The sequence below is a fragment of the Catharus ustulatus genome, chromosome 4 (genome assembly GCF_009819885.2).
Source record: "Catharus ustulatus isolate bCatUst1 chromosome 4, bCatUst1.pri.v2, whole genome shotgun sequence".
NCBI classification, from domain to species: Eukaryota; Metazoa; Chordata; class Aves; order Passeriformes; family Turdidae; genus Catharus; species Catharus ustulatus.
The window spans coordinates 54,523,326-54,534,388 of record NC_046224.1 but is presented as its reverse complement, the minus strand read 5'-3'; the positions used below and the strand labels follow the sequence as shown (position 1 = coordinate 54,534,388).

The window sequence follows — 11,063 nt, the reverse complement described above, 5'->3', positions numbered from 1 at the left end:
CAGAGTGTAACAGCCTTCTCACCCTGTGTCAGAATGGTAGAATTCAGAGTTGTTGCACGGATTCAGGCGAGGTCTGTATGGCTGACCTGTGCAGGGCAGCGCTTTGTAACTAAGTGTCAGAGGAGCAGATGTCATTTTGTGTCTGCTGTCTTTGGTGCAAATACCTCTCCAGCACATCTCCAGATAAATGAGCACTTTCCTGCTTCTGTAAAGTCACAATCTGACTGCTGACTGAGGTGAGAACCAAACCTGGCTTTAAAGAGTCTGCGCTAAATATGGAACTAATTAAGGTTTCTTAAAATACAGTCATTAAAAGCTCTGTTGCGTTTGCTGTTATCTAATGGATTTATGGGCTGAATAATTTTCCATGGTGACTGAGAGGGCAAAATACTTACTAGATTGCAAGATGTGGTCTTACAGATACAGAAAGTAATTGATTCCAGTAGTTTAGGAAATACAGCATGGAGTAATGGAATTAAAAATTGAGAAAATGAGGTTGAGAGCACTCCTTGGAAGGAAGCTGTGAAAATACCTTTACTTGGGATTGCTTACAAGCAAAGCCATTACCCCTGTGAGCAGCCTAACGTGTCAGGGATGTGAGGTGCAGAGCTGTAGCTGGCCCTTACCCTGCCCGAGCATTTCTGCTCGGCCCCAGCTCGCGCTGCAGCCGCCAGCTGCAAACCTGCCCTGGCTGCCAGGGGCATTTCCCAGGTGAGGAATGGGGCCCAGTGCCAATGCCTGACTGACAGCCTGTGGTGGAGAGCCCTGGTCTGCACTATGGATTTGTGTGCAGCCGTTGATTGCTTCGCTGGGAAGTACTTCCTGGCCCACTGCTCCAGTGCAACGCCCTGGTTCAGGACATAGGTGCCAATAGACAAAAAGCTGCAGGATGCACGAAGGGACCTTGGTGAGGTGTAACTGCACTTACTGCAGAGTGAGTACTCAGCTCCATGTCATCTGTATTTTTGTGCTTGTTTAACAGTGGTACGGAGGAGTTTGATGCAGAGTTGTTTTTTAACTCTTCACAGCTCCAAGTTTGTGACAAATCCAGTTTTTGAAAGCTCATTGAGGGGAGGGAGCAACTGGAAACATGTGTTTCATAACTATTACACTGATTCCAGGTTAGCTCTATTTCTTAAATGAGGAATTTTCTTATATCTACAGTTACATTTCTTCCTTCAAAGAGTTTTGCAGCATGATAAGGATGCTAAAAGCATCTCTTGCCGAAGTAAACATTATTCCTCCATCATCAGCCTGAATCCTCTAGGGTTGTGAAGTTGTCAGCACAGTAACACAGCGTTTTGTTGGTCTATGGTCTAATTCCACTGAAAGCTATTGCAGCACCGTTGCCTGGAAGGAGGAGATGTACTGCAGTTGATCACCTCTGGATCAGCTCTTTATTTCCACCAATTTATGCTCAGCTGTGCTTGATGCTGCAGTTCCTGGTATTTCCTGCATAGAGCATGATGGCAGGGCTGAACTGCCTGCCTACCTACAGTTTGGGGCAAAGCACATCCTGGATTTGAATCATTTTATTACTACTAAAACTACATTGTTCTTACTTCTTGCTAGTTTCACAGGGGGTAATCTGGAGGGAGAAGCTCCAGAGCCTGTAATGGGGTGTGAGTTCAGTTCCCAGCCCTACACAAGATCTGCTGACACGCAACAGCTGCGCTCATTCCATTGTGTTCCTCCCTCCTCTGCCTTTTCTACCAGGTACTTACTGGGCTGGTGGACATTGCTTGCATGCGTGGCTGCACAGAGCTCCATGGCTGATGGCCCTTGGCTTGCTGTGTCAGGGGATGTGGCTGCAGGCTGCAGTCTGGCAGGGGCAGCGAGCTGAGGGAGCCAAATATTGCTCGGTGTCCTGTGTGGCAGAGGATGCACCTGCAGCACCTGGTTCCCCTAAGGGAATGAATGAAAGTGACTGCACATAGGGGCTTGAATTTGTGATCATTTTCAAATGCCAGACAATTCAAGGTTGATTCAAACGAGTTAAAGTTATTACCAGTTTGTGGTGAGATGGCAATATCTTCTTAACTTACCACTACTTCAAAGCCATCTTGGTTTTAGAAGCCTGCTGTTTTTCACCTGTTTGTATCAGAAGCGTCACTTGGGTCTTGGCTTCTCCCTGTCTGGTAAGATTACCAGAGTGCAATCTGTGTCCATACCTTTGAAAAAACCTGATTTACTGCAGGTGAATAGAAATGCAATATTAGAGTAACAAAAATCTCATAAAGGTGAACCACAGTAAAGTCTGTCTCATGGACAGCTGGTCTGAGGTGGATTTCCTGCAAACTGCAGTCTGAGGGGATATGTAGGTTTTGTTCTTAGGGGGTTTTGAACCTGTCCACAGGAAAGTTGTCCTGGCAATTTTTCTTTTACACCAATGTCTGGTTGTTCTGACCTTGGGTAGGACACTCTGTGTTTTTATCGTTTACAACAGAGTTAGATGGTGAATCGCAAGTTATGAAACACATTTTCTAGGACAGGGGCTTGCACCCTCATTCCAGTTTTCCTGCTGTTCCTACTGGGCTCCTGTTAAGTTTTAGGCAACTGACTTGCAACTAAACTTGTAGTTGACTCACAGCACATCAAAAATGGAATCCCTCACCCCAACCCACATAACCGCAGTGCCTGCACTGTACACACAAGGCACACCCTGGGTTTGAATCCTGCCCTTTTGGCTTCCCACAGCAGCATTCCCCTTGCCCTAAACTGCTCCCTGTTTTACAAGTCCCAGGGTGAATGTACTCTTTGGCACCTGCATTTGTTTTTTCTATCTTGGAGCACCTGCAGCCTAGCATGGCAGGGTGAAGGCTCACTTAAAACAAATGAGATGTAAAGGAGGGGTCACCCAGACAAGATAAATGCATGTGCACAGAAGGAAGAGGAGCTACCTTGCTTTCCAAACCACATCACTTGAGCCAGAGTCATTTAAAACCAAACACTGACAGCTGAGAGAAAAGAATTTATTAGAAACTGTTAAACACTACACGAAACTAATTTTTAGAGTATTTTTTTTCAGTAGACAGCACTCTAGCCTCCATACAAAGTACTGTGGACTTTGGACAGCCACTGTGCTCGTAAGGTCTATCTTTAGGATGAGACATTCAAGCAGCATGCACAGTGAGAAAGGGGAAGGGGTGCAAGGAAAACCCTTTTGATTTGCATAAGTTCACAGAAGGTACACTTTTGTAACTGCTTCCCACAAGGCAGTTTGGATTGAAGGAATCGTCACTACCCTGGAGGCAGCAAGGGGACTCAGCTCCCCACCTCTGCCCTCAGTGCTGATGCATGTAGGGACTTTTCAGTAGAAGGTGTTTCAACAAATAGAAAAACACCTTTCATCCTGCTGGAACACAACCAAGACTCCGAGGTTGCCGTACTCCCCTTCTCAGGCAGCCACCAGAGACCGCGCTGCTTCTCGGGAGAAACAGGAGCAGAGTCCACAGATTAAGGCAATGCATTTCTTTAACTCAACACAGAAATTGTAACAAACTGCATATTTGCTGATAAATTCTGAAGTATTTAACTGTAAAAAATAAAGTCACTGAGCACATGCTACTCTATCTGCTATTCTTCATTAGGTTTTGAAATACAGTGGAGCATCACTATAGTCACTGCCCCAACAACATGGCAGCCAGTGACAGCTTCTCTTCCACCCAGGAGCTGCAGAACAAGAAACTAATGACCCCTCCCTTCTCCCAGTTCAAAGCCTCCCTTGTTTCTTCCCACCTTCCCCAATTTCCATCTCTCTTCCAAAAGAGGAAAAATACCCCTTGGAACACGATCTGACTCCTGAAAGGAGCTTTATAGCAAGGCTCAACTGTATAGAATAGAAAAAGATATAAAAAGTGATTAAAATCCAAAAATTCAGAGAAGGAAAATGTAATAAAGTACACATGGCTTGATAACCCAAGATACACATAGCAATTTGCTACATTTTTCAAAAAGTATTAACCAAATTTAGCTTAAAATAGTTCAAGAGATCTTACAAATTGCTATCATGTGTAAAACTGAGTATATTGAAAAGTCTAAAACCTGACTTGACTGTAGAAAATGTATTATATCTGTTTCTAATTTACATAGTATTTGTATTTAGGCACACAAAAATAAATATAGACAGTCAAATTCTTCATTAAGCCTGCAGAAAGTTTTAGTTAAAACCAAGCAATCAACTGTTGTGACAAACATCACGTTTTTACACCTCTTTACACCACACGTGTACAACAGGGGTGGATACCCCTTATGCCATCCTCAAGCTTCTGCTAAAGTTACTCAGAGGGTGGGACTGTGTTTTCTGCCTAAAACAGGTAATTTGGGAACTACTGGCTCCAAAGAGAACATCTCAGAAAACTCAACTGATACATTCTGGTAAAATGTTTTATTCCTGCTTCTGGGCCAGGAAGCTTTGGGCTGGAGCGGAAGCCAGGCTGAGCCAACACCAAAGGCTGTTACAGCACAACAGGACTGGAGGGTTGGTGACGAGACCTGTGACAAATCAGAGTAAGGCTCCTTTGAGAAGGATCTCAAGCTGTTGTTTCTCTAAGGAGCACACAGTGATCTCAGTATTCCAGCAACCCTCCCTGCTGCTGCCTCAGTAAAACTGGTTTTACCTGAGGTGTAAGCTTTCTGCAGGCACATTCAGTGACCCTACAGCTGCTTTTAGAATGCTTGTGGTACCTCTAATAACCTCTCTCCAGTGCTCAGGGAAGAAGGAAGACACTTGGTCTCCAACAGCACAGGTCTGGTGATTCATGCCACGATCCCTAAATAATGGAGAAAAGGATTATGCAGCTCAGACTCCAGTCAACTGGGGACCTAACCTGGATAAACTCCACCTTTCTTGATTTTACTTGAAGAAGAAACTTTTCTGTTTCTGAACATCTAGTACACTAACTTCCTTCTAGCCTAAGGGCACAACCTGAACTGAGGTTATCAGTGTGTGGTGATTGAGGGCTTTCAACACATAAAAATTATTCAAGATATCCCACTATCTTGAAACAAATTGAAAAACATCACAAATAATACCAAGCAGCATAATTTTTATTTGGTGTTACAACAGCTGTGCAGCACCCATGCTTTTGGGCACCACATTTTACTGTTTATGACTTCTTTTTGAAATCTAAACAGTTGTGTTCAGACAACTCTATGTGCTTTTTTAATATACACATTGTGACCCTTGCATTCAGCCTGTCCAGTTAACACTAAAAATATTTGTCAAGGCAATTAATTATTTTATCTGCTATAATTAGGGAGTAATCAAAAGAAAATTTTTACTTTAATCTGCTGATCACATGTACTGTACATACCTGTTCCAAACCCAACGTACTTGAAGTTTCTAAGTTAATGCACTCTCTTATTCAAGTCAAAATGCTGTACATCTAAGTATCCACACAATCGTACATTCCTAATGATTCTTCTTTACACCTTTATTCTTTTTAGAAATCTCTTTTTAAAAAGGAATAAAGAAGTTGCCCTGCAGATCTATATTTCTTTAGAACAAAACATTATATACTACCTTGAAAAATAATTTTATCAAAACCAAATTCAAATCACTGTCATGTACAATTTTCAGTTAACAGTTCACATTGAAATTGCACTTTGCAGATAGAACAAAACTAAAAAATGAAAACATATTCTATTTCCTTTCACAGGAGACTGCCTCTTCAGGATTTTTCTTCCGTGAATGCTTGTATTTGTCTACATACGCTTTCACTAGATTTGCCACTTTTGCAGAATTAACTTCTCCGCTCTTGCTATGACAAACCTGCAACAGTTTAAAGAACAAAAGTGTTTGAAACATTTCTATTGATTTACCACATTATTCATTTATTTCCTGACACTTCTGATTCTTCTGTCCCAGGCAAAAATATTTTGAAACTCCTAATACTTTCCAATTGCTTCTCAAATACTTCTGAATTCCCATTCCACTCCTCCACACAAGAACCAGGTTCTGTTCTGAGAAGCCAAAGAAAGCTCTTGTGGATGGAGAAAGAAGAAAGGTATTTTTGCTTCTCCCTTTTCCCCTTTTCCAGCAACCTGTGAGCTCTTCCCACAAAAACAAGAAACCCACCCCAAAGCTTGCCCCAGGTGAAATATGTGCAGCTTGGATTACTGGACCAACTTACTTTATCTACAGCTTTCCGCACAATTTCTTTGTATTCCTCCTTAGTGATATCTTTGTTTTGGTAGAAAGGTTTAATCGCGAGCTTGACCTCTTGTGCTGCTTTTTCTTGAATTAACAATTTCTGAAGAGAAAACAAACTTGAGCATTATATTTCACTGCCTATGTATCTTTATCAATCACAAGTTAAAACTTTACAGGAAAAGGGTTACTACAGAAGATTAGAAAACCACCTCCCCCCCTCCACATTTTAGCTCTCATGGGAGCTGCCTGTGCTCTGCTAAGAACAGAACGTTTTCCCACAGCAATTTAAGTAATATTCATAATAGTGATGCTTTAAAGAAGTCTGCATTAAGAACAGTCAGAGGCTAATCTGTGTCCTGTGGCTGCCACAAAAATATTACATACATGATGGCATGGAGTATATTACACTGAAGGGTTATTGTCATAACTTGCTATTTTTTAGTATATCAAAATTCATTCATATAAAAATCAAAACTAATATATTTTAATGCAAATATATAAACAATGTATGTATAAACACATGCTGAACTTTGAACTTGCCTGGTCCTTCTTCGAGCTATCTGCACTGGCTTCCACTGTTACACTTGCCTTGCTTTCTCCCAGTTTTACAGCTGCATTAGAGCTCTTCATGTGACCTGATGACGTTGCATTACCCGAATTTGGTCCCTGAACTGTTCCCACGTTTCCCAGGACTGCTGCTGGAGCAGGCAAAGCTGGAGCACTCATGCTGTTACTTACATGAGAAGCATTTGGAATACCCTGTTTTAAAAAAGTTAGCAGTAGTTAATACATGGTTCTTCTATATGGCAATGTGCCTTTCCAGGAGTCTCAGCTGCTCTAGAATGAGAAGAAATACTGCATGCTTTGGTTCATTACCTAATTTCCACACTGCCCATTATTATGGAAGGTACACACATTATATTAGATCCACGCAAAGAATATAACAGAAAGAAAAGCTTTGGATGTAAAGCATCTTCCATGTCACCACACTGGCTGCCATTTTATAGCTCTGATCCCAGTAATAAAATATCCTGCAAACAGGCACAGAGGGTGTTAGTACAGGGGTAAGGAAGTTTATGGCTGCAGAATCAACCTGATTTACAAAACAGAGTTGTGATAAGTAATCATTTCCTAAAAAAAAAAATCAGCACCTTAAAACACATGCAAAAGGCACCCAAAGCCACACTTGCATTCCTGCATCATAATGGTGCTGCTTGAGAACATCTATTTTCATGTTTGTTATCACTTGAACTTGCAAATATAAATACACAGGCAAGAGATGAAACGCTGGCTGAAGTACCAGGATCTGGTTTTTAGGAAAAGCCATGTTCTGGCCATTTCCAAACATCACCAAAAGGTACATACTTTGGAACTGAGAAATGAGGTAACTCTCAGACTTCAGGTAGAGGCCATTTTTAGCAAAAGCTCAGAACATCCTCCTGACATGTTTCTGGCAGGCTACACTACACACAGCTTTTTTGCAGGTCATCACCATTACCCTTTACACATCTGCATTTATCTAGATGGAAAATAATGAAAAGGAATCTGAGCTCTTTGGAAAGGACAGAGAAAGGGAGCTGTTTTAATCAGCGTGCTAACGCTCACCAGTGTGCTCTCTTCATTTTCCTTTCAACAGGAAGGACAGGTGGTGTCCTGCAGTATTCAGTCATTTCTATTGTGCTACCACTAAAGGGTTGTCAAATGAAAGCTCAAAAAAAAAAAACCAAAAGAACCAGAACCAGCAACTGCAAGAGCATTCAGGTTCATGGACACTAGTCCACAAAAGCAGGTAAGAGCAACAAGTATAACAAGGGCTTTACAACAGGTAACTGGATTTTGCAGCAATACACCCTCTTTACAGAAACATATTTATTGCTGCACTAGACACTCATTTCAGAACTTTGAAGCCTATGTTCTTTTATTCTATGAACACAGCCTATGTTCTGTTATTTTTGGAGGTTAAATCTACTGGATTTCCAATTGTGAAAATATTTTTATTAAGACAGAAGGCATTAATTAAATCAACAAGGAATCTACCAAGATTTTCATTCCAGCACTACCTTGCTGGTTTACTTTTGCAGTGTATTAAGTTATTTCATATGGCCTGTAACCCCACTCAGTATTTCCCACAGCATTCAACTCTCCTTGATCTAAGTTAATGAATATGAACAGATGACAGCAGTGAAAAGTGAGAACAATGTAGGCCATTTATCAGTTCACTTCAGATCTTTAGAAATTATGCATGAAAACAGAGGGTTAGAAATCATTTGTTCACTTTTTCAACCTGGAATATAGGGGAAAGTGGTTTAGGTTAGAACATGCAGCAGCAAAAGAAAAGCACAAACCCCAGTCAGCTCCTGAAGAGCCCTTTACTTATCATAAATGCAGCATTACATCTTCTTGCACAGCCATGGGCTCTCCTCCAAGTTGTTCATATTCCTTTCCTTGATATAAAAGCTCTTAATATAAACAGCTAGCTACAGGAGAACCTCACAGACACAAGAGTTGTTTTAAAGATATCTTGAGAGTCATAAAAAGATGGTCTGGCCTGCCCTAAGCATGGGAGTCTTTCTGAAACTGGAGAAATAAAGTAGGAGTCAGGACTCAAACAGGGCATGAAAAACCAGGAAAATCGGGCATGACAGGAGAAGTATAAAACACCAAAGAGGTCTCAAAAATTATTAATAAAAAGGTTCAAAAGATGAAACCAAATAAAAAATGTGTGGGGGGAAGCCACTGAGATGGTAACAGCTGGAGAATGGGAGTGTGGAACAAATGGGTGCCATGCAATACTTGGCAATTTTTCTCTGCTGACAGACCCCAATGGGATGAGAACTGCAACACAGAAGTTTAGATCACTTCCTACATGCTGCTGAAAGGGTATTCAAGCATATCCTAGAATGCTTAACAATCAGGTTTGGAAGGGGAAAGTTTAGTTTTGGAAGCAGGTCCCTTTTAAGATAAAAACAATGATGGACAACACTGATGACATTTTTCAGCGTTCCATTACCACAGAAACCCGGTTATGATGTTGTATGTTATTATTTAAAAGCTGCAGTCCCTGAATAACCCATATGCTCATGAATGCTTCCGCTTCAAATTTGGTGCGGGGTGGAAGAAAACAGGCAAGAGAGAAAGAAACTGCAAGTATAAATTTATGGCACTCAAGATAAAGAATCCTTAACTGGTATTATTTCACCACTGTTCTTGTCATGGTTTCTGATAAAGCATACCTGCAATTGTTTTCCATCTTGCTGTGATGCAATGTAGTTGACTTGCTGAGATGGTGGGGGTGGAGGTGGAGGAGGAGGTAATCCCTGAGAAATATTTGTGGGAGCAGCTACCTGTATGAGAGGCACTCCGGTAGGGAGATGCATGGGCATTGGAGGGTGCATGTTGAAAGGATTTCGTTGCATATTCATCAAAGGAGGATGGACACCCACTGGGTACGGGAAGATATTCATAGGTTGGTGCTGTGCATTCACTTGTGGCATTACATTCATTTGTTGTTGCATCATATTTATTGGTAACTGAGAACCATCACTTTGCTGGTTGCCTTGGTCTTTGAGGTTTGGATCTGCCAAAACAAAAACCAGATAGTATATCAAGAAATTCTATACTTCATAAAGCAAAAGGCGAGTCAGGTGTCTAAACTCTTAATTAAGGATGGATTACCAAAAAGCCTTCTGTAATCTGAGTATTTTCAAGATATTGCGCAGCACCCACCACCATACATGCCATGAAACCGAACTCTAGCTTCCCAAGTTTAAAAAGTTCCAGTTACTATGAAAGCCTGTGTTTTGAATGTGTTTTCTCTACTTCTTCCCCTAACACAGCCAATAAATTATTTCATCATAACTAAACTGAAATTTTGCACCAAAGAGCAGGAAGACAACATAATTTACCCAGTTCTGCAATTGCAGAAGGTTAGTCACACATTGCCAAATCAGCAAGTCTCTGATTCACACACACTCATTGTACAGTTCTGGAAATTACAGAAATACTCTGTTGAGATTTTTCATGCTGAGCAATAAGTCATCCTCAAAACATTTAAGAAATATTCATATTTGGAAAGAGTTGTTCAGAAATCCCATAATGATACAACAGGTAAAACCTAGAAGTCAAAATAACCTCTTTGGGGTATCAGGTAGCACCTCTTAAATAAATTACTTTGATCTCCCATCTTCTCTTCAACAGAAGCGAAAAAGGTTAAAATCTAGACACAAGCAGCAAGCCTTCCAGAAGTCAAGAAATTAGTTTGGAGAAATGACTGATAAACTACAATTCAGATGTCCTTCCTTAGAATCCCTTCCTTGAGGAACCCTGTTATCTAATTCACAGGGATCGCAATCTAAGGCCTTACATGTCAACTCAAATCCTCATTTTTAAAGATAATGGCATAACAGAATCACCCAGGTTGGAAGGGACCTATTGAGCCTCTCTGGTCCAGCCTCTCTGCTCAAGCAGCATCAGCAAAAGCAGGCTGGAGGACCATGTCATTATGGCAACCTGTTTTATCCAGTTATGAGAGACTGTTGTACTATTCTCAGCTGAATTCACTGCTCCTGAACTATATGAAAAAGTCTTTGAATCACAGAATGCTTTCAGTTACAGGTTTGGTAAGTTCTCCCTGCAGCAGGCAGAAGGGTGACAATGTTGCCTCAAAACTAGGAAGCCACTGAGGCAGTTATCTCTCAGGAGAGGGAGAAAACTGCTGGCATATGGAATGAAAATGGAAAAAAATGAAAGGCAAAACAAGGAGGGAATGCAAGAGTGCAAGTGTGGTTTTCTTCAGAAATGGACTTCATAGTTCTTGAATTCAATTCACATCTATCTTTAAAGATTATTAATCACGTCATTATTAATCTGTGGATGATTTCCTAACTATTCAGAATCAATCTCATCCACA

At 41.1% G+C, this 11,063-nt stretch overlaps 1 protein-coding gene across 3 annotated transcripts in view; it reads right to left on the bottom strand.

Annotated features, from left to right (window-relative positions):
- Positions 1 to 2,958: 2,958 nt before the first annotated feature.
- Positions 2,959 to 11,063, bottom strand: part of SCAF11 (SR-related CTD associated factor 11) — a 47,730-nt gene continuing 39,625 nt past the window's right edge. For 2 of the 3 annotated variants that reach the window (XM_033058033.1, XM_033058034.1), the window contains exons 12-15: positions 9,388 to 9,731; positions 6,695 to 6,913; positions 6,135 to 6,254; positions 2,959 to 5,773 (exon numbers count right to left, since the gene is read on the bottom strand). In XM_033058033.1, coding sequence (XP_032913924.1) covers positions 5,645 to 5,773; positions 6,135 to 6,254; positions 6,695 to 6,913; positions 9,388 to 9,731 — 812 coding nt within the window. In that variant the 3' untranslated portion in view covers positions 2,959 to 5,644. The remainder of the gene's footprint in view (positions 5,774 to 6,134; positions 6,255 to 6,694; positions 6,914 to 9,387; positions 9,732 to 11,063) is intronic. The other variant, XM_033058035.1, reaches the window with a different exon arrangement.